The following is a 24,422-nucleotide window of genomic DNA, read 5'->3' as shown; positions in this document are numbered from 1 at the left end:
GCTTTTGTTAACACCTACTGCCCCTATTATAGCACTTAGTAGACTTTGTTCTTACATACAAATTCTGTCAGTTCATTATCTGTTGTGTAACAGGTTATCACGAATTTAGCAGTTTACAGCACATACTTATTATCCTGTAGCTTCTGTGAGTTAGGAATCTCAGAACCACTCAGCTAGATCCTCTGCTTCAAAGTTTCTCATGAGGTTGCAATCAAGGTATCGGCCATGGCTGGGTCAGCTGAGCAGGAATCGCCTTCCAGGCTCACTCGTGTGGTTGTTAGTACAATCCATCCCTTTTGAGTTGTCCCTTAGTTCCGTCTGGCTATTGGCCAAAGACCACCTTCAATTTCTTGCCATATAGCCCTTCCTAACATGGCTATTTGCCTCATTGAAACCAGCAAGAGACAGATTATGCTAGCAAAGTGGAAATTAGAATCTTCTGTAATCTAATTATGTATAATCCCCTCAACCTTGAAGTATCCTATTGATTAGAAGCGAGTTACTCAAAGGGAGGGGATTACACAAGGTTGTGGATACCAGAGGGGAGAATCACTGGGGGCCATCTGCTAGCCGCTTGCTACAGTCACTTTTCTCAACTATACGTGTAGTCCGTGAGAATAATGGTACCTTCCTCTTGTTTAGTCATTGATCATTACCCTCTGACACAATGCCTGGCATGTAATAGTAGGTCCTTAAATAAATATTTGTGGGATAATAATGTGTCTCTAATAAGTGGCATATGTTTGAGTTGGGAGGTATTTTTGTGGGGGGACAGTCTAAGTATTTCTTTTAAGAAACAAAATAATAAGTCTTTTATACTTACTGTTATAAAACTGGTTGGACCTCTATTATCTTATTAAGTTTGTTTTCACATGTCCCTGTGGTTTTCCTTGAACATCTTTCTTTTGCTGTGTTGACAGTTTTCTTTCCTGTGCATTAGGCCTACCAATGTTTGCATGATAGCAGTCTCTGCTGTATCCTTGCTGTACTTTCACTCTTCGCTTATATCCCTCTGCTTTCTGCTAGAGCCCTCACAGCTGACTCAAAGCAGGGGAAGATTCCAGTTTACATTTTTAGGGCTCTGGTGCAAAGGAAGGATTGCTGTTTCCCTGCCAGTTCTGCAGAAGTAGAAGCTGGATATGTTTTTGGCATCTTCTGTCATTACCCAGATGCATTAATACACAAGTGTGATGCTCTTACAATTGCAGAGCATCGTATACTAAGTAAGCTTTTGCTGGTAGCCTACAATCTAATAATTTCTTTTAGAATTAAATATTTTGAGGAGATGTGCTTCATTTCAAAGAATTGATCTAATTTTAGAGTATTCCATACTATTGAAAAATTGCGAAATAGGTGTACTGTCACTATCACCACTAGTCCCGTACCCGCCGCTGGGCAAGATGTACTCTTTGATTCTTTCAATCATCCTATTCATTCTTACAGCATTCGCTCTCCCTTGCATGTACCAAGCACTGCCCTAGGCACAAGAAACACAAGTAATTAAGACACTTGGGGTCTAGTGAGGGAGACAGACATGAATACAAATTATTTCACTTTGTGGGTGGTGGTGGTGGGTATTTCTTTGTCCGCATATTTAGAAAAAATTTTCTACATATATCCAGCACGATTTACATAAAAAATTTTTTGGTGAGGGTATGAGGTGGGAAATCTACATTTCTTTCCTAAGTAGTTAATTGAATTTTAACTTACCTTTTTTTTTATACCTTAGGTTTAGCCCAAAGGCATCCCTTTCGCCACCTTTTCAGATGCATCTCTCAAGAACCTGTATTAAGGAAATGAGTGGTATGTTTTCTAAACATTATTTTCGTAATACATTATGGTTTCTGGAGCCTCAGAGCCCCCCCAGAAATATCTAATGGTGGCTTTTACATTTGTTCTCACCTTCTCCCACTTGGAATACATCTCTCCTCCCCTCTTTTTTGATTTCTTTAAGTTATGAATTGAAGTGATCTAAAGAGAAAGTAATACCTCCAAGGATATCATTATTATTCTGACTTGAGGCCTTCCTCACACTAGACCTATTCTGTTTCACTTCCACGTGTTACCTACAGAGATATTTGTGTCCCTTGTCACTCTCTTACACATTAGAGAGTAAGATTTAAAGCACATAAAATAGGGGACTTCAACTCATAAAATAGTTCCAGATATTCTACCAGGTAAACTCTGGGCCCTAAACTATGTGCATTGGCCACTAAGCATCTAAATAGGAATATAAATAAATAAAATCCAAAAGGGCTGTTAAGAAATCAATAGAAGACATAATAAAGTTGAAGAATCTGAAGATTAGAAGTGCACACACTCATCTTGTCTCCTCCAACCAAAGTGTAAATTCCCTGCTGTTAGACCCACCCAAGGGATACAGTATTTCAGAAATTTTGCTGCATGAAATTTAAATGTGGTTTTAAATGATTTGCTGCTTTAAGTGTGATTCTTACTGAGTTGAAATCATTTTTTTCCAAAGGAATGTATCTCCAGTATTTCTCATGGAAATTAATTGAACAATTTGATTTTTGTTTATATCAATTACTTTTACATATGCATTTTCCTGAAAAATGACTACTCAGTAAAGTCATATACCCTTTAGAGGCTGTATATCCTTTACTTTAGAATAAGCTTTTTCTGCAGAACCAGGAGGACTTGTTTCAGGACGATTATGATTCACCCAGCAGCTGATTTACACACACTTATACATAACCTCTCCTACCTGCTGGCAGCCTAAATTACTTCCTTGATTTGTTTAACAAAAGGTACAGAAGCTTAGCTGACTTCGGTGGCCCCACAGAGCAGGTGCATTTGCAAAGCCTCCAACTATATGTCAGCTGCTGACACTCTCTCTTTTAAGGGAGGGACTGGCCAGTTCCAAGAAACTTATCTTTTCTTTCTTCCTGGTTCTTTTATATATCATTATTTGGGGAGAACTTTATAAATTAACTGTGCCTTTAATAGGAAATGTATGTGGACATCCTGGACCCTTCTGTTGGCTGAGCCAAACTAAGTCTCAGCAAGGGCAGGTCTCGTGCCCTATGGTGGGTAAAGGAGAGTCAGCATCCAGCCATACTCAAGGAACAGCTCTCCCTTTGGCTTCCTGGCATCTTCAAAGGCCAGCATCCCCAAACCAGCCTATGTGTCTCCACCAGCCAGTTTAAAAAATAAAATAAAATAAAAATTGTTGAATCCCAGCAGAAATGCTATATGATTAAAATATGAACATATTTTGCATATAGATGGTAATTTTTAAAATATTCTGATCTGTATCCCAGTGAAATTTAGAAAAGGTTTGGAATGAATTTCATAGTTCTTAAAATACCAGAAATATCAGCTATTGGGGACACTTAAATTTCTTTATTGCCTTAGGATGTTAACTCAGGCATTCTAAGTTTTAAATAAAAATAAATGTAAGAGAGCTAGCCAAAACTTTATAAATATTCGCTTATGAAAAATGAATGATTTGGATTGGAGAATAAAAACAAATCGTTAATAGTTATTTATGAGCACCAACCTTTTATTTATGTTTATAAACTGAGGCTAGGATGATTATTACAGGTGGATCAATTTTTGAACTTTCATTATTGCTAAATTATTTTTTCTCATTAATAAAGGGAAAAATTGGGCTTCCCTGGTGGCTCAGTGGTTGAGAGTCCACCTGCCAACGCAGGGGACACGGGTTCGTGCCCCGGTCCAGGAAGATCCCACATGCCGTGGAGCGGCTAGGCCCATGAGCCATGGCCGCTGAGCCTGCGTGTCTGGAGCCTGTGCTCCGCAGCGGGAGAGGCCACAACAATGAGAGGCCCGCATACTGAAAAAAAAAAAAAAAAAAAAAAAAACCTGGACAATTATTTATTTTTTATAAAATGTTCTTTGATCTTACTATTACGGCATTATCCTTAGGCTTTGTAAAAAGATAGCTTTAAATTTATCGTTACATATATACCATTATTGTCTAATATTTAACCTTTCTTAGTTGCAATCAGAAAATGATTAGTTAAATAATAAAGTTCATTATTCTTTATGAGTTTAAATTAAAACTATGACGTATCCTTGGAAAATAAAGGGGCTAGGTTCCCTCTCTGAGCGGCTGTTGACCTTCCTGGTTATTTCCAGGGTTTAAAACTTAGAATGAAATTTGTCATGGTCCTGCTCTCCTAATCCTGCTCTCTTTGAAAGTCCCTTAACCCCACAAGCCTGAAGTATAACAAAGCCTGAAGACACAAATACTAGGTAATGGGGATAATCTAAATGTTAAGCATTCTGGTTAATTCTATCATATTTTTTAATTTAAAGATAATTTAAATCAGGCTGTTGAAAAACCAAATGTCACGCCTCCTGCCTCTTACACTTATAAAATGGATGAGGTTCAAAACCGCATAAAGGAAATACTAAACAAGCATAACAATGGCATTTGGATATCTAAGCTTCCACATTTTTACAAAGAATTATATAAAGAAGAACTTAATCAAGGAATTTTACAACAATTTGAACACTGGCCTCATATTTGCACGGTACGGTTTCTTCTTATTCCTCCCTCCTGATGCCTCCTCCCTGCCCCACTTTCAGATTTTGAGTTGTTAGTAATATCACCTTTTATTTGGGGAGCACGAAGCTCTTTACATAATATTGCTTCATTAATCTTTATGACTAAGATTAACACATACTGGTTCTTATTTATAGGAGAAATATGTCACGGCTGAGGTCTGTGTGTGTTGTAATTGCTGTTTTTATAGATTTTAAGTTATTTTTAAATGCATTTAATATGTGATAATATAGATACCATTTTGTATTGAGCTGTTACCAATAGATACTGATGGCTTTGTAATTTTAATAACTTGAACTTAACTGGTAATAGAACGTTTTTTGTAGCCTCAAATTTTATATTCTTGTTCTCCTGAGCATTTTTTAAAGACATTCAGCTGAAACAAATTTAGTTATTTTGGCTAATTATTTATAGGAATACATCTAAAAATTTAATACAGGGTTCAGATTTAAACTATTCACAAATTTCTTTGGAGAAAAATATTGAAAAGTGAGCTGACATCTATTTCCATGCCTCTTCCTATTTGAGAATCTATTATAATAAAACGATGGCTCAGAGTAGTTTATTAGAAATCTTTTAGTTCATCCAGAGATAGAGACAACTAGATTCTTAAAACAAAATAACTAATTTTTAGATGTTTCTTAATGTTTTTATTTACATAGAATATATTCAACAAAATAACTTTTAAATTAGCGGTTACTTGGTGCTTCTAAGCTTATAGAATTGAATATGCATGACAATTATTGCTTGGTAGAGGGCTTTCATTTCTTTAACTTAATATATATTTTGGCCCCCAACCCTGTTGGGCAGAGTGTGGGCCTCTCTCTTATAAGCACCTGGCCTAAAGACAGCATGTATTTTTATAACCACTTCTTCCTCCAGGGCACTGACACCCACTCCAGTCCCATGGGCTTTCCAGTCAAGAGTCATCCATCCATCCATCTATCTGTCTTATTTGTTCTTACATCATTTACTCTGCACCTGCAGGTACCATGCACTGCTTTAGGGGCTGAGACCACCTTAGGGCAATGTGATGTGCTGATGAATATACAAACTCTGGAATATGTCAAACTCTGGAATATGTCAAACTCTGGAATATACAAAACTCTGGAATATTACAAACTCTGGAATATGTCAAACTCTGGAATTATGGCTGTTCCCCTACCTATAAAGTCAAGAATGATCATGAGAATGTTATCCCTGATTTATGTTGAATATGGGGTTTATTCTTGTAGTGGGAATTCCTAAGGTTGCTATTCAATTCATTCCATTTTTACTCCTTTCTGAAAAGAATATCTCACTGGATGCAGGTTTAGTAGCATTTGAGGGTCGACCCCCCTTAGGTTTCCATAATCTTGAAGGGGACTTTTGAGGGTTTCACCAGGCTGCTTGATTTGAAGGTTCAGGGCCTGGAGCTCCTTTTTGGAATGCATATGGTTCTTTTATTTTTAAATCCATAGACATTCATGAACTTATGTCTTCAATGAACTTTAAGCCCTTTTATTGTAAATAAACACATAAAACCCACTATTAAGCTTCGATAAAGAAATTATCTTTAGAGTAAAAGAATTTTTAAATTAAATTCACAGATTCTTCTTAATGTATTATGTTTCTGGTCACTTTGTTTTACACTGCATGATAATTACTAGTATTTGTGTAGCTTAATTTATGACTTTTGGGGGGAAATTTTCATCCTCGCTACTCTGCATATCTGCAAAGCCTCAAAATTTCTCTTGCTAGGACTGCAGGAGAGAGAGTACCTATCTCTTTGATGTTAAAACTTTATCTAAAATGGGTGGTTTCCTACTAAATTTCAGGTGCCTAAAATGGACTGATTTTTAATTTTTTTGGTTGCTCAAATGCATCTATGTTGCATGATTATTTCTGTCCCAGGCAGTGAGGGTGGGAATGTGAAGCAGAAATGTAATATATCTTTCTTATCTCCATGCTGTTTCTCTCAATTTTGAGTATGGACTGTTTAGATGCAGTCACTATCAGTTGTCAGGTATGAGAATTTACTTAGTGAAGCATTGTGTCTAGGATGACAAAAACTGCCAGTTTTTAATGGACATCTGTTGATATTTTTCAAAACATTTTTAAATAGCTCTGATTTTTTTTTTTTAACAGCCTACTGGTAAACAGTTTCACAGTTTCAAACTGTTACACCATGTTTATTTTTAGGCAGTTTTTAAACAGTTACACCATGGTTAATTTCCCTTTCTTCTGACTTCTTGCTTTTCATCTTGCTGAAAAGCAGGAACACTGATAGCATGCCCAGGGCTGATTCTACTGCAAACAGGGTCAGACAGGTTAGAACACAGTGCAGAAATTTTAGGGTAAGAAAGACTTAGTAATGTGTATAGTCCATGTTGTTGTGTAACTGAAGAAGAAATCTGAGTGCAGTTGTACTTCTTTATTTAAAAAAAAAAAGTGCTTTCTCCCCTCAGTCATGTAAAATGTCCCATATAAAATATTGAAAACTAAAGTTATAAATGAAATAAAATCACCCATCATCCTACCTCCCAGAGATAATCACTTGCAGGATTTCCATTTAATATAGGATGGGTAGCATCAGCTCAAGGGACCAAAATAAAAGCTCTGAAATTTTACCTTCATGAAGGTTTAATCAGCTATATGCTATAAGTCACTTTACAAGGTTGTTAGATGGTATTTTGATGCAGGCAGAAGGATGCTTTGACTCTGTTGTTCTTAACCTTTTGGATCTCTCTGACAACAAAATGTGGACTGAGAGTTTTGAAAGCTAAAGAGAATATAAAATCATATTAACAATGGTGACCCAGTTTCATAGTGTTCCTAGGCAACTTTCGCGGGAATGGAACTTGTGCAGAAGCTGTCTTCAAAAGCAAAGAGCCCAAGATGGCAGGCTTGACCAGTACTCTTGACGAAAGGATACTGGCATCTAAGAATTGCCATTGAGTCCTAGGAGAAGGATAGCAACGGCCATCTCTTGGCTGTTCTAAAGTGGTGGCCTTATAATAATGTTCTCCTTAATTGTTGTATTTGGCTAGTATTGATAAATGCTTCTGTGAGCCACCCACTGATCTGGGTGCTAAGAATAACAGTAAACAAGACAGACCTGGACCTTGCCCTTACGGAACTTAATGTCCAACAGGGGAAAATAAACATTGAGCAGATAAGGGCAAGCCTGCAATAGTTATGAAGGAAAAATGCAGGGTGCTAAGGAAACATGTAAACAGGAGGATGAGACGTAGTCTGATGAGTCAAGAAAAGCTTCCCAGAGGAGGTGTCTGTTACACTAAAACCTGAGAGATGAGTTGAAGTAAGTTAGACAAAGGTGGGAATGCTGGGGAAAAGGCACCTCAGACAAAAGAAACAGCTTGTGCCAAAGCCTGAGACAGAAAAACATGGCTTTTTCAGAAAATTGTAAGAAATTCAATAAGAAGACAGTGGCTCAAGAAGAAACTCAAGAGGCAAATGGGCCAATTCACTTTATTAAAAGAGTCATAATTTGGTGGAAACTTAGCGGGTCCCTGCCATGAGGTCACACAGAATCCAGAGCCTCTGGCTGACTTCAATTTCTAGTAAAATTTCAAATCTTGTGACAATTACTGTTGAACATGAGAGATTTTGTTGAAATCCTCCACTCTGAAACATGGGTGGAGAAACGTCTCCATTCCTACCTGAGACAGAATATCTGTCTGTAGTGCCTTACCTGAAGCTGTGTGGAGAGCTGGGTGGCTCGTTTAGAGCCAGACAGGAATAGATGCACTCAGCTGAGAAGGCTCTCTGACAGTAGCCTCAAAGACCTATAGCGTAGGAGCATTGGGAGGCAACTTCAGGATAGTGGGAAACATTCTGAGTTCACCTGGAAGCACCTCAGGCCTTAATTACAAAACATAACATTTAGTGAATGAGAACATAAAATGTTGTAAATGAGAAAAAATACCTAATCACACTCATTATTCATGCTTTTATAAAAGGGTTTTACTGTTAGGCTGTATTTTATAAGTCATTTTTCTGTGCATTAGAAATCACTGAGCTTTAAGTCATTTAGTCCTCTAATACCTCAGACTTTTAAAAATTCCTAAAGTTCTGGATTCCTAAAGTCAATATAGCAATTTCTGTAATATCAAAAGAGGCAACAGCAGTTCTGCCACTTACATATTTTTGTATGTTCAGGAATTTGTCTTAACTTTAATTGTGGTAATTAATTATATAAGATAAAGCACCTGTCAGCCCATGCAAAATGAATTGCCTCTTTTTTTAAAGCCTAGATATTTCTGGGTTAAAAACAAATTGAATTTCTAAGGAAGCGAACATAAGTGAAACAGCAGTGATATATCCTCAGGCTTAGTGGTGTTGATACAGTCTGTGCAGCCATTCCAGCAGAAGCAGCAGTGAGAAGTAAAGCTAGGACTTGAAAGTACAGCCATAATATCTAATTGGAATCCAATTTCCTTTCTAACTTTTCATCAACAAAAAGAAATATGCAATGAACACGTTGGAACAGTTTTTAAATTCAATTTCAGTGACCATCTGAATAGAAGAAAGATAAAAGAGCACTGTGGCGAAATCAGAATAGGGCAGTAGGGGAGTAATGTGACATTGCTGTTCTGGAACTTGAAACAGAAAATTACCCATAAAGCCCAATAGTACAGTAGAAAGAGTTAGGGCTTTGCAGTTAGGCTTTTGCCCTGGCCATTTCTTAGTGGTGTTACTTTCAGCATATAAATCTGGGCTTCAGTATGCTCTAAAATGTGACTGTTTCTTCCCATCTCTTAGGGTTGTTAGAATTAAGTTACACAAACTATAAACAGCTGCCAGTACAGTATAGAAACATAGCAGGTACCTAGGGGACTTCCCTGGTGGTCCGGTGGTTAAGACTCTGTGCTTTCAATGCCGGGGGCGTGGATTTGATTCCTGGTTGGGGAACTAAGATCCCACATGCCGCACAGTGTGGCCAAAAAAAGAAAAAGAAAAGAAAAAAAGAAACATAGCAGGTATATAGGAAAAGACAGCTGTTATTTTTCCAGGAACAGTCTAGCTTAAATGCAAGCAAGTTAAAACCCACTGGAAATTTCCCCCCAAAAGTCATAAATCAAGCTACACAAATACTAATAATTATCATGCAGTGTAAAACCAGAGGCATACCCAGCAAGCTCTACAGAGGAGCCTATCTCAATGAAAACAGAGGAAATGCTAAAGAGGGCAGAACAAAAGTTTAAATTGAAAAATAAGAGCAGTGGATAAAGGAACTAAAACTCTTAGATGAAGTGAATTTCTGCCATCCTAGAGGAGCAGATCCTGCTCCCCGCAAAGGTAATGAGAAGCATATCTAGTACCTGCTTAGCTTAGAATGCACAGTGAAAGCCGCAGCTGCCAGCCAAGATCATGCCCAAAAGGTCTGCACACAGTTAACCAGGATAATGTCTTCCTGAAGGGGACCTGTGAACAAGGGCCTAACCTTGGGCCACACTAAAGGAAAATGGCTTGAAGTTTATCCAAACATAAATGGTTGTAGTCAGCATCAGTGCGAAGTCCTTACTAGGAAAGGGATGGGAGTGAAAAAGTATTAGCCTTGAAATACATAATGTCTATAAAACTACTTACCCAAGATGGTGGAGAAAGAGTTTCTCTGGATAGGTGGTTTGTGAACAGACAGGGTACCATCTACAAGGAACTTTTTTTTTTTTTTTTTTTTTTTAGTGTACGCGGGCCTTTCACTGTTGTGGCCTCTCCCGTTGCGGAGCACAGGCTCCGGACGTGTAGGCTCCGGACGTGCAGGCTCAGCGGCCATGGCTCACGGGCCCAGCCGCTCCGTGGCATATGGGATCTTCCCGGACCGGGGCACGAACCCGTGTCCCCTGCATCAGCAGGTGGACTCTCAACCACTGCGCCACCAGGGAAGCCCTACAAGGAACTTTTTACCTTTACCTTTGATTAAACCTCTGTGGAATATGCCACAAACACCTGTACTTTCTTGAACAGAAGCGACTAAAAATTATAACCCTTTCTGAATAATCTTGGGCGTAGCATGAACTGCTGCAGAGAGGGTGGCGGTTGTAGGTGGTCTGGAACACTGAGTTGGGTGTTAGCTCATCTCAGTGTATTATTATCCTGCGTGCAGTATAAGCCTCACCCACTACCCTTAGAGGCTTCAGATCTGAACCTATCAGTTTGTCTTCACTGTGGCCCAGTCAGGCCATTGGGGACCATTTCCTCATCTCTTTCTCAGTTGTCTAACTCTCCCAGCACTTCTCAGCATTAACACAAAAAGACTGAGCTCTGTAGAAGGTCATCAACCAGTCTTCCTTTCTGTGAACTTGCTAATCATAGGGTGCAAGCTTCTGGTCAGTGACTCTTTGATGTTGTAGTTGTTGCTAGGTACCCAGAGGTCTTTACTGCCTGCTGAAATTGAGTTTTTTAATTGGCTTGTTTTTGAGTTCCAAGCCACTGCTAATAGTTGGAGTGCTGGAAGGCAGGTCTCCAGGTAAACGTGATTTTACCATACTGTCTGAGGTTGGTATTGGGTGGTGAACATATAAAATGAGATTTAGAATGTAATTTAAAGCTTCAACACAAAAAACTACTACCCAATGGAAACAAAACTGTGTCTGAATGACACCCATACAACTGCTTTGAAACTTTTTGATTTAATTGGACAATACCAATTCTGTTACAGAATCCCAAAGAAAATTCTAATTCCATAAGAAACAGTAAGTTTACCTCAGCAGCCTGTGCTGCAGAGTTAGCAGGTGAGCCTTCATAAACTCAAAGGAGTTTGGCTTCAAGAACTTTACAGAACAGGTAAATTAGGAAGAAGTAAAGACCTTAGAATTAAGAAGACAATTTCTAGGCATATAGCATGAAGACTTCTATTTGTGTGAACTTACAGGGCTCCTGAAGAAGTTGATGTTTTAAGTCCTTGAGTCTCACATCTACCAAAGCTAATCTGTCAACTCCAAACTTACAAAAACTCAGAGGGATGTGAGAGAAGTATCTCATTCAAGTTGTGATTCCAAATGAGGCAGAAATCAAGCTAAATATAATGAACTTGTGGGAATAGAAAGTTTAAGGCATGTTAGATACTAGAATCTTCTGATGATCACCAGAGGAGATGGCTTGAACTCCATGGTGTAAGGAGTTAATCCTTTAGGTTACTACCTGTCTCTTCTGTTGGGAGGTGGAGGTAAGGACCCATACATAGTAAATCTATGGAGTTCCAGGTCATGCCAGTTTCCAGTCATTGGACTGGTCATTTTTTGGGTGAATATCCAAAACCAAACACAAAACTGAAGAGCCACAAAACAATGAAACCGTGGAAGAAAATGGCAGGATTATGATCCTGAGTCTTCTCCTATAGAACAGGAGGCCTTTTGACCCCCTTCTCAGGTATGTACCTCAATCAATTAGACTACAGGAACTATTGGGTTGGCCAAAAAGTGCCTTCGGTTTTTAAGTAAAAATAAAAGACACACTTTTCATTTTCACCAAGAACTTTATTGAACAATGTACTCACCCTTTTGTTCCACTACTTTCTGCCACTTTTCAGGCAACTTCGTAATTCCATCTTCCCAAGATTTTTTATCTTTTTGAGCAAAGAACAGTTCCAGGTGCCTTTTACAGTCTTCCAGGGAATTGAAATTTTTTCCATTAAGAAAATTTTGTAAAGACCTAAATAAATGGAAATCCGAAGGTGCAATAATATCTGGTGAATACAGCAGATGAATCAGAAGTTCCCAGCCAAGCTGTAACAGTTTTTGCCTGGTCGTCAAAGAAACATGCGGTCTCACGTTATCCTGATGGAAGATTATGCATTTTCTGTTGACTCATTCCGGACGCTTTTCGTCAAGTGCTGGTTTCAGTTGGTCTAATTGGGAGCAGTACTTGTTGGAATTAATCGTTTGGTTTTGCTGAAGGAGCTCATAACAGAGGACTCCCTTCCAATCCTACCATATACACAACATCACCTTCTTTGGTTGGTGGTGGCTCATTTTGCTTGCCCCATGATCTCTTCCGTTCCACGTTATTGTACAATATCCACTTTCCATCGCCCGTCACAATTTGTTTTAAAAAACAGAACATTTTCATTACGTTTAAGTAGAGAATCAAATGTGGAAATATGGTCAAGGTTTTTTTCGCTTAACTTATGTGGAACCCAAACATCAAAGCGATTCACATAACCAAGAAGGTGCAAATGATTTTCAGTGCTTTATTTGGATATTTGAGTATGTTGGCTATCTCCCACGTGGTAGAACGTTGATTATTCTCAATGACTGTCTCGATTTGATCACTATCAACTTCAACTGGTCTACCCGACCATGGAGCATCGTCCAGCGAGAAATCTCCAGCACAAAACTTCGCAAACCACTTTTTAAAATTTATTTATTTATTTTTGACTGCGTTGGGTCTTCATTGCTGCGCACGAGCTTTCTCTAGTTGCGGCGAGTAGGGGCTACTCTTCATTGCAGTGCGTGGGCTTCTCACTGTGGTGGCTTCTCCTGTTGCGCAGGACGGGCTCTAGGCACGTGGGCTTCAGTAGTTGTGGCTCACGGGCTCTAGAGCACAGGCTTAGTAGTTGTGGCGCACAGGCATAGTTGCTCTGCAGCATGTGGGATCTTCCCGGACTAGGGCTCGAACCCATGTCCCCTGCATTGGCAGGCAGATTCTTAACCACTGAGCCACCAGGGAAGCCCCGCAAACCACTTTTGACATGTTCGATCAGTCACAGCACCTTCTCCATACACTGCACAAACCTTATTTTTGCGTTTCAGTTGCATTTTTACCTTTCTTGAAATAATAAAGCATGATATGTGGAAAATGTTGCTTTTTTCTTTCATCTTCAGTATTAAAATGGCTACACAAAAATTCACCAGTTTTGATAAGTCTTTTTTTTAAATGCACACTGAAATGATGACTGTCACAATACAATCTAACAAAATCGTTTCAATTGAAGTTAAAAACAACTAAGTGCTACTAGAACCATCTTTCGGAAAAAAACAAATGAACATTTTGGCCAACCCAATAGAAGTTGTAAAAGCACCCTCCTGAAAGATCCAACTGGAATGATTAGCAGCTGATTATCACACTAAGGAAATAATAAAAGCCATGTTTCAAGTAGCTATTGACTTACCTTGGTCATTTATGAAGGCCAGAAGACAGCTGTTCTGTTTTGGGGGATGAGACAAGAGAACAGCATGTAAATCTGGTCAGATGTACCAGAGCACAGTGAAGAGTGGACACCATACTGTAACCCACATTCCAGCCATTTCTTGCCTTTGGGAAGATTCTCATAGGCTGGGAATAGATAGAGTAATAGGTGTTGTTTCTAAGCCCATTGACCAGAAAATTAAAAAGAAGACACATGTTCTGAAGGACAGATGGTGATCACATTGGAATGCCTGAGAAAAGCAAATTTTCACTTTCATGATAAATTTAAAACAAAGAGTTTAAGTTGAAAAAAATTACATTTGTCTTAAATTACATATATTTTAAATTCTATACAATATGAGCTTCATGATCTTTTCCTTTGAATTGAGTAACCCTTCAGCTATTCTCCAAAGATTGGCTAATGACGTACGTGCACCAGGCATATTTTCCGTGTCACTAAATTATCCATGAATAGTTGTCTAACATGTTGAGGAACATCTGCATCAACTCCAGTTAGTGTCAGATTCTGTTCCTAAAGTCAGGCTTATGTTTAATCTTAGTAGATGCTAATTTGAATTTAAAGAGGTCAAATTACTAGAGAACAAAGTGGAATTAGGCACATAACTGGCTTATGAGATCAAGAAGAAGCCAGTAAAAATTGGAAAGTGGCTACAATTCAAGGAACTAGTCATTTGGGGATTGCTGGGGGCTGGGGTAGGTTATCTACTTTAAACAATGAAAATAAAACTGCTGAGGAAACAAACCTGCCTTCTAGTTCAGATGATTATTTGGCCATTGTTTGTACTTTGAATAAACTCAGGCTTATTGGTCAAAAATCTACTTTATAGGCTGACTGGCAAAGCTTGATATAAATGCTACTGGCAAAGCTTGATATAAATGCTCCAGACAAAGCCCTGGAAGCTTACTACTTCCAGGTGATCTTTAAGCATTATTCTGGAATAAAGGCCAGAAAAATGGGAATTCTCTTCTTGTCCTGACCAAATTCACATCAAGTGGACCTAATATTCATAACTTCTGTTAAGATAGTAATCCCCGGGCTTCCCTGGTGGCGCAGCGGTTGAGAGTCCGCCTGCCGATGCAGGGGACACGGGTTCGTGCCCCGGTCCGGGAGGATCCCACATGCCGCGGAGCGGCTGGGCCCATGAGCCGTGGCCGCTGAGCCTGCGCGTCTGGAGCCTGTGCTCTGCAGCGGGAGAGGCCACAACAGTGAGAGGCCCGCATACAGCAAAAAAAAAAAAAAAAAAAAGTAATCCCTAGTTAGAAGAACTCAGTGTGCTGGTCATGTTCAGAGGTCATGTTTAGAGGTTTGATAATTACATTGTTAGGTAATTGGTCCTGATTGCATCTAAAGCACAGGTGGGAATGGAAGCTTTGGGGCCAAGAGTGGGGGAGATTAGTAAACAAACATTGAAGTATCTCATATTCCCAGTTAATTTATTGGAAAGAAAAGGATCATTAAACTGAAGAACTGTTGTCCTCTTTTGGGTTAGAAGAAGCCATGTGCACAGATAGGACATGCGTCTTGTGAGAGTTATTTTAGATGAATAAGATGGACTATATTCCATTGAAATTAGCCTCTGCCATCCACTTCAGAGAAGGTGTTGCAAAGAGTTGAGAAGATGTTGCTAGGGGAAGACTGAAGAAGGGTTTTAAGATGGGCCCAGCAGGCTCCGCTGGCTTTGGATATGGAGGACTGCCATGTCTAAATCTAAAATTATACTAACCGGGATTCTTTTTTTGTTTTTTTAACATCTTTATTGGAGTATAATTGCTTTACAATTGTGTTAGTTTCTGCTTTATAACAAAGTGAATCAGCTATACATATACATAGATCCCCATATCTCCTCCCTCTTGCGTCTCCCTCGCACCTTCCCTATCCCACCCCTCTAGGTGGTCACAAAGCACCGAGCTGATCTCCCTGTGCTATGCGGCTGCTTCCCACTAGCTATCGATTTTACATTCGGTGGTGTATTTATCTCCATACCACTCTCTCACTTCCTCCCAGCTTACCCTTCCCCCTCCCTGTGTCCTCAAGTCCATTCTGTACGACTGCGTCTTTATTCCTGTCCTGCCCCTAGGTTCTTCAGAACCATTTTTTTAAGATTCCATATGTATTTGTTAACATACGATATTTGTTTTTCTCTTTCTGACTTACTTCACTCTGTATGACAGTCTCTGCGTCCATCCACCTCACTACAAATAACTCAATTTAGTTTCTTTTTATGGCTGAGTAATATTCCATTGTATATATGTGCCACATCTTCTTTATCCATTCATCTGTCGATGGACACTTAGGTTGCTTCCATGTCCTGGCTATTGTAAATAGAGCTTCAATGAACATTGTGGTACATGACCCTTTTTGAATTATGGTTTTCTCAGGGTATATGCCCAGTAGTGGGATTTCTGGGTCGAATGGCAGTTCTATTTTTAGTTTTTTAAGGACCCTCCATAGTGGCTGTATCAATTTACATTCGCACCAACAGTGCAAGAGGGTTCCCTTTTCTCCACACCCTCTCCAGCATTTATTGTTTGTAGATTTTTTGATGATGGCCATTCTGACTGGTGTGAGGTGATACCTCATTGTAGTTTTGATTTGTATTTCTCTAATGATTAGTGATGTTGAGCATCCTTTCATGTATTTGTTAGCCGTCTGTATATCTTCTTTGGAGAAATGTCTATTTAGGTCTTCTGCCCATTTTTGGATTGGGTTGTTTGTTTTTTTGATATTGAGCCGCATGAGCTGCTTATAAATTTTGGAGATTAATCCTTTGTCAGTTGCTTCATTTGCAAATATTTTCTCCCATTCTGAGGGTTGTCTTTTGGTCTTGTTTATGGTTTCCTTTGCTGTGCAAAAGCTTTTAAGTTTCATTAGGTCCCATTTGTTTATTTTTGTTTTTATTTCATTTCTCTAGGAGGTGGATCAAAAAGGATCTTGTTGTGATTTGTGTCATAGAGTGATCTGCCTATGTTTTCCTCTAAGAGTTTTATAGTGTCTGGCCTTACATTTAGGTCTTTAATCCATTTTGAGTTTACTTTTGTGTCTGGTGTTAGGGAGTGTTCTAATTTCATTCTTTTACATGTAGCTGTCCAGCTTTCCCAGCACCACTTATTGAAGAGACTACTAACTGGGATTCTGTATGACAAGGGAAAAACTTACATAGAAATAGAATTCTGTTTTATTTTTCCATTTTCTCAAAAAGTATATTTCTCAAATCTTTTCTGGATACCCAGTCTGTGTCCTTGTATCTTAAGTGTCTTAAAGCACAGTGAAGATAGGCATTTTAAGATTCGAGATTTTAAAATGTGAGTCTTTGGAGAGGTAGGCTAACCATTGAGAGCAAAATGAGGAGTGTCCCAAATGTTTTGTGTTTCCAGCCTTAACATTAAGGACACAAATTGTGAATATCATATAAATACCATCCAGAGTGTCACACGGTGTCAGCAGGGTCAACTGTATTTATGTTCTCTCTTCCTAAGCATTATATAGAAAATTAGTAAATGAAGTCAATGTTTTTACTGACAAGCTACCCACCCAGCAACTTTAATATTCTATTCTTCTTGGGGAAGGGGTTACTTCTTGTAAGCTTGTATTATCACCTTAGTGGTCTGGATAGCCTCCTAAGGTCTTAAATTTCAGCTAAAGAATAGGTGAATAGGATCTGACAGAATAGAAGAATTTCAGAGGGCTATGAGTACTAACTTCAGTCTAATCGGAAATTGAGAAATTCTTTTTGTAAAGGACCAAGTAATAAATATTTTAGGTTTTGCAGGCCAAGAGCTTTGTGACTGTCACCCATAGTCTGGCACAACTACCCGACTCTGCCATTGTAGTGCAAAAGCAGCCATACGCACTACATAGAGAATGGCTGGGTGCCAATAAAACTTTGTTGATGTACACTGAATTTCATATCATTTTCATGTCACAAAGTAATTCTTTTGATTTTTTTTTTCAGCCATTTAAAAATAGAAAAATCATTCTTAGCTCATGGGCTATGGAAAAACAGGTGGCACGCTGCATTGGGCCGCAGCCTATGGTGTGCTGACCCCTGGTCTAGAAGTGGAAAGGCTTAGAACTTGGAAAAATGGTTCCATACATCAGTTTCTCTTTTCCTCCTTCTCTTATATTGAAGCCGTGCCTCTCTGGAATGTTATGAGAAGAAAATTAGAAATTGGATGGTATACAACTGCTGGGCATTCTTAAGTCTTGTTGTGCCTCTCTGGAATGTCATGAGAAGAAAATTAGAAATTGGGTGGTATACAACTGCTGGGCATTCTTAAGTCTTGTTCATTACAGGGACAACACTTTTAGCTAACTTTCTACTGTAGTTGTTGGAAAATGTGTGCCTTACCTCTGGACTGACCTTCCTACATAATGGAAAGCTGAGGGTTTTCTCAGGACACTGCAGGAAGAAGAGAGACAGCACCTCAGTTTTGCCTGAATATTTCCTAGCTTTCTTCCCAGTGGTTTATTCCTGACAGTTCTGATACCTTTTCATGGTTTCATTCCTCCTTGTATTCTGTCAGTTTTGTAAGCTGTTGCTTCGTATTTGTTAGAGAAACTAGGTGAGACAAAACTATTTGTCAGAGAAACTAGGTGGTGTACAGGGCAGAAGCTCTCATGATTTCCTAGGGTTATTGGAGGTCAGGTGCTTCACATGGGAAATTCATACTATTTCATTTCCCTGCTTGTTACTGAAATGTGCATGATCATGTTTGCAGGTGAAGGCAGTGTATTAGAGTCTCAGTGATTGAGAAGAGTAAAATGTACAATTTTGTGTTCTCTTCATAAATTTGAAAAGTGTTTCTCTCAAATTTAAAATGCATTAATGTGCTCTCAGGTTGTTTTTAGCCATTAAAATATCTGTCATTTGCTGTATTTAAAAATTTCAGGTGGAAAAACCTTGCAATGGTGGTCAAGATTTACTTGTTTATCCAGCTAAGAGAAAGCAGCTTTTGAGAAGTGAACTGAATGCTGAAAAAGTGCCACCATCCCCACTACCTGCTCCAAAACAAATACCACCACTCAAAGGGTGTCCAACAGTTATGCCAGGAGACTTTAAAGAGAAAGTTGAGGAGCTGCTGGTGAAATACTCAAGTGGTCTTTGGGCCAGCGCACTCCCAAAAGCATTTGAGGACATGTACAAAGTGAAATTACCTGAGGATGCCTTAAAAAATCTTGCCTCGCTTTCCGATGTATGCACCATAGACTACATTTCTGGAAACCCTCAGAAGGCCATTCTCTATGCTAAACTTCCACCACCCACTGACAAAATCCTAAAGGATGCAGAGCAAGCACATGGAGATTATGATGTCAAGTCTGTGATTGAACAAGAATATTTGCAGATAGAAGAAAACATTACCAAAAGTGCTGATACCTTTATGGAGACTGTAACAATTCCTCCGTTAATCATTCCAACTGAGGCATCCCCATCTGTACTGGTGGTTGAACTGAGCAACACAAATGAAGTGGTTATCAGGCAAGTTTTATTTTCTAATTCTTTAGAATCCTAGTGTACTCTTGCTACTTGGCTATTCTTCATATAGATGCTGGTTGAGGAAGAATAATATATTTTTAGTTCTATAGAGTTATATTGAAGTATAATGTTTAAAATAACTATTTTTGCGAGAAAAGATTTCTTACAGTTTTAAAAATTGAAATGATGATATGGTCTGAACATGAAAATAATCTATGTCAAAAGCATAATGGTAACTATATAAGTCAAAAGCAATACCTAGTCCGTAGAAAGAGCAATCACCCACTAGGTAGGTAATACTGTTTAATCTGGGATTACGTAGTGTTTCCTAAAAGTCAGAATAGCTAAGCACCGCCTTCTAGTGTAATGCATCAGATTAGCCCTCTGGTTTCTCGAGCCTTTTGATATCATTGCCTGGGAGAAGGAATTATTGCCTAAGTGGCTAATGATAACTGGAATTCCAAAAATCAGTTCAGTTCAGGCACTTGATGTGGACTTTTGGAGGAAATGTAGAATACATAGAAAATATTGAAAGACTATAATTTGCTGTTTCTGACTTGGAATGAAGAATGGTAACCACTGTAGCTGGATCTCTGGAGGCAGCAGCCCAAGGTGTGGCTGTGGCTGGAGCAGAACAGAATCCAGGCTCCTTCACCCAAAATGTCCCTGTGCGTTGGACTCTTACTCTTCCCAAGGATCACAGCTGAGCTGGGAAGATCCAATGAAAGGCCACAAAAAATAATCAAAGTCCTATACAGCAAACCTATTGAAGCTTTTCTGTTTGAACAAACTAAGTCTGATGATGAAGTGAGAATCAAGTATCTTAGGATGTTCAAACTAGAACATGTAGGAGCTTTGTTGAGGTCCTTTTTATAGAGGGGTGGTAAATGTATAGAGCTTTTATTCTAAGATGTGGTATGGCCTGAAGATAGAAATAGCTTGCTGAGGGTTAGGGTTCCCGCTGTGGGTCACTAATAAACTGAGGTAAAGGAAGGATGTTGAGGAGCACATTGCTAACTTTTACCATTTGACATTATAAAGAAAATCTAAATCTGCTTCCTTGGCAGGATCCTTTGGTATCTGTTACCAGTAGTCATTGGTGCCACTTTCAGAGAGCCAAGCACCCAGCACTGGACTGGATGAATCATGTGATTTCTTACGTTCTTCCCAAGATCTGGCAAGAATCTGGATCAGTTCCAGGACTTCAATAGGATGGGGGTTCAGTCTACTCCAGGATGATTAGGTCCAGGGTCCTCAGGTTATCTAGATCCCTTTTTCAGTATAAGTTAGAATCCCAGAGCCAGCATTCTATGTGTTCATTAGGGTGGCTGGCAACCAGCAAGCATGATGGGTAATGTCTGCCCTTAGGTTGACCCTAGGTCATTAGTATCCCCCCACCGTCCTGACCCCAGCAGGCTGAGCCCTATTCTACATCCACACCTTTACCCAGGCAGTAGACTCTGGAAACTAGTAGACTTGTGACTCATAAAAGTTACAGGGAGGTGCCGTGGCAGGACCCTTAGGTCAAGTATGGGAATCTGTTGTCTCCAGTCTAAAAATTAACTTTGTAAAACTTTGTATTTATGGCATATCTAAATTGGCCTGCATATCATTCTTTGTTCACTTGCTCAGGTAATTTGGGGATAATGTATGACCTTATTCTTGCCACTACCCACTCTTATACCAACTGTCATATTACCTCCTTACCCCGCCCAGGCATCGTTCTCTGTTGGTGGCTACAGAGAACAGAAGCAGCCTGCAGATCTCATGCTGCTTCTCACCACCTCCCTCCTCCCTGGCAGGAGCCCATGCTATGCAGACTACCAAACCACGGGCTACAGCCTAGGCCTCTGCCAGTTGAGCTCCCAGGACTGTAGCAGCGCTACCAGGAGGCCCCATGAGACTCCAGATCCCAAGGAAATGGGCACTTGAGCAGAGCTGCAGATCTACTAGGAGACTCCAGAGCCAAAAGTGCAGCTGTATTCCAGGCAGTACCCTAACATTTGTAAAGCTCAGTAACCTTAAATGATAGAGTATGACACAGCTTTTACAGCTGTTTCTGGAGTGAATAATATGCATGTCATATTTTGTTTTAAAATAGCCATTGCCTCCAAAAGAGGCATTATTTCCACATTGTGTAGGGCTTTTAAAAGCTTTTTTTCCTCTAGTAACAAATAGGTTGACTCTGGTTTCTTCTGTCCTGCTGATAGTTACCAAAAACACAGGAAGATACTCCTAAAAGGAATAGTTTCTGAAAGCTGTATAGGACCACTTGGGCCCTGAGTAGAAGCTAGAACAGTTCAAAGAGCAATGTTCTTGTGGCATATCCCCTGTCTCGCTGGCCAGGTGATTCTGGTGCTGGTACAGCATAGCCTTCAAACTCAAAAGGCTTCATCCCATGGCTGAGATATCTCCTGTTAAAGGAGCCAGGTTTGATTTGCCAGGTTTTCCATCCTGGAAGGAGGCCTTTGTTGGAATTGTCTCTGAAGACTAAAGGACAAGGAAGCAGCAGCCTATTTATGGCAGAAAGCAAAACAGTATGTTTTGATAACATAAACTAGGACAAGGTGATTGCAGTTGTCAACAGCCAAAAATTGTAGAAGGGGGATAGAAGAGTATCCTGGAAAAAAACATTTCTTAAAAAGCATGCAACTTAAAGAGGCATTTATCTAGAACATGTCATCTCTTTAAGGGCATCAGAACTCAACATTTTGTTGTAATTTGTTCAAATTTGTTCAGTAAGTTGGAGGGATGGGTTGTCACATGGTTCTATCTATTGTTTTCAAGGGTTTGTTTTTCTCTAGGAGGAGTCAGATTTCATTGGTTTTCAGAGATTGAGACTTGTTCAGACCCAGCCTTAGTTAAGGCAGAACTATCAACTACATTCTCTTCTCAGAAATCTACACACATCTCCAGCAGCCTGAGTCAAAATCTCAGGTCGACTCTTGCTCATCTGGCTTCCACTGGTGTCTTCCTTTCCACTTCCTCCCTTTCCTTCCCTTGAGTCTTCTCTCAACCTGGTCCTCCCTGAGTGCTTACTGTTATATCCTCTAGTTCTCTGGATTGTTGTTGAGCATTTGCTCTGTTGTGTGGTGTGTTGGACCTTGGTCTTTTTTTGTGAGCTCCACAGTATTGTATTCTCCTTTTTCAAGGTACAATTGTTGGGCTTCCCTGGTGGAGCAGTGGTTGGGAGTCCACTTGCCGATGCAGGGGACACGGGTTCATGCCCCAGTCCGGGAAGATCCCACATGCTGCGGAGCGGCTGGGCCCGTGAGCCATGGCCACTGGGCCTGCGCGTCCGGAGCCTGTGCTCCGCGACGGGAGAGGCCACGGCAGTGAGAGGCCTGCGTACCGCAAAAAAAAAAAAAAAAAAAAAAAAAAAAAAAAAAAAAAAAAGATATAATTGTTTACTAACTGCATGTTCTCCTCCCTGTCAGTGTAAGCAAGTCTGAGCCTGGAACCAAAGATGACCGTAGAAAAACAGAGTAATATTAATGAATTCCTGTAGCTTTCCTTCTTCCAGGTTGCTTCATTTGTGTTCTCTTCCTTTAATTTAGGTACGTGGGCAGAGACTATTCTGCTGCTCAGGAATTAATGGAAGATGAGATGAAGGAGTATTACAGTAAGAACTCGAAGGCCACGCCCGTCCAGACTGTGCAGATTGGCCAGTTGCTGGCTGTGAATGCTGAGGAGGACGCCTGGTTACGGGCACAGGTCACCTCAACAGAAGGGAACAAAATAAAGGCAAGCATTATGAAGACAAACGTTATTTTTCAGATGAAAATGTTGCTTCTAATATTCTGTCCTCTCTAACTATATTTAGTTTTCCCCAGAAGTTGAAAAGATAGTCTCTGTAAAAGATTATCTCTGTCAACTTTTAAGTCAGTGGTAGTTATATTATCTTAGAATTTTAGTTTAAAAAAAAGAAAAAAAATTCTTCTCCATTGTAGTACCATAACCCATGATGTAAGTAAGCAGGAAAAAAATCTCTGTTCCTATCCCCCAAGGTTATATAATGAATACTGATCAGAGCTCTGTGGGCTTCTTATCAAGGTCAATACTTTGGAGTGAGGGAAACCATACTGATTAGAGGAGATGGCATTCTTCTCTCCCTTCTTGCACAGCCAGCTGAGGAGAACCCCAGATAAGACTTGGGCCATGCCCCAAGTCTTGCCCTCTTGGTCATCTTGGAAAGGTTAGAGGGCTCGTTCACCAGTCTCTTCCCTCAGAGGCTCTAATACTTCCAGACTTGACCGCATTCGTGGTGATCATCCTCTGCTCCATTGCCTCCTTTTTCCCTCAGCTCAGAGACCCAGAATCGGAACTCACTCATGAAGGCACAGTTTTGTCTAAATTTTGTAAGCAGGGTTAGCACATCTCAGAACCCTTAGCACTGTAGGGGGCAGGAAGTCCAGGTGAACAGGACCCCAGTCAGTGTGGCCCCATCACTGCTTTGTGTTCACTGAGAAACCTGAGTGGCCTCTAGTCGATAGGAGATAACTGCCCCAGACATTCCTAGCTAAACTTCAGTCTACTTGCTGACCGTTTCCCTGCCCTTAGGAAGTCTAATACAACTTAAGCTATTTGAAGGCACAGGGATTGCTTATGAAGAGAAGAACCATACAAACCCCGGTGACATGTTAACAGTGCATCAGTGTTTATAATAAATGCTACAAATACTCCACAAGGATATCTCCTAGTCTGAGATCTATAAGGCAAAAATAACTTGGGCCTTCCCCTTCCTTCCTTACCTCTACTTTGGGAATTTAAGCTCTGGAGTCAGTTAGACCTGAGTTTAAGTCCCAACTCTGCCACTTCTAGCTGTGTGGCCTTGGGAAAGTTATTTAACTTCTCTGATTCCTTACCTATAAAATCAGACACTATCATTATGCTAGTATCTTCCTGTTAAACTTTTCATTCATTTTTTCCACTGTCCTAGGGCAGGAGACAAGACTGACAAGTCCTTGTTCTCGAGAAGCTTATATGCTAGTAAAAGAAGACAGATAATGAACAAGTATACAATAAATAAACAGGACGATTTAACAGCAGTGAAGGAAATAACCAGGGTGCTGTGATAGAAAATAACTTTGAAGGAAGGGATAAGCAGGGAGATGTGATCTGGTTTATTTGCTTCAAAGATTGTTCCAGTGCCCGTGTGGGGCATGGATTGTAGTAGTGTAGAGAACATGGATTGTAGTAGTGTAGAGAAGGAGAGTAAGACTGGTTAGATGGCTATTGCAGTA

General features: G+C 39.8%; 1 protein-coding gene across 2 annotated transcripts in view; it reads left to right on the top strand.

The window, feature by feature from the left end:
* TDRD7 (tudor domain containing 7) overlaps nt 1-24,422 on the top strand; it is an 89,827-nt gene that overhangs the window by 37,967 nt on the left and 27,438 nt on the right. For both annotated transcript variants that reach the window (XM_032635307.1, XM_032635306.1), the window contains 4 exons: nt 1,730-1,803; nt 4,303-4,520; nt 18,596-19,182; nt 22,737-22,923. In XM_032635307.1, coding sequence (XP_032491198.1) covers nt 1,730-1,803; nt 4,303-4,520; nt 18,596-19,182; nt 22,737-22,923 — 1,066 coding nt within the window. The remainder of the gene's footprint in view (nt 1-1,729; nt 1,804-4,302; nt 4,521-18,595; nt 19,183-22,736; nt 22,924-24,422) is intronic.

Source organism: Phocoena sinus, chromosome 6 (genome assembly GCF_008692025.1).
Source record: "Phocoena sinus isolate mPhoSin1 chromosome 6, mPhoSin1.pri, whole genome shotgun sequence".
NCBI lineage: Eukaryota > Metazoa > Chordata > Mammalia > Artiodactyla > Phocoenidae > Phocoena > Phocoena sinus.
This window is presented reverse-complemented; position numbering and strand designations above follow the sequence as displayed.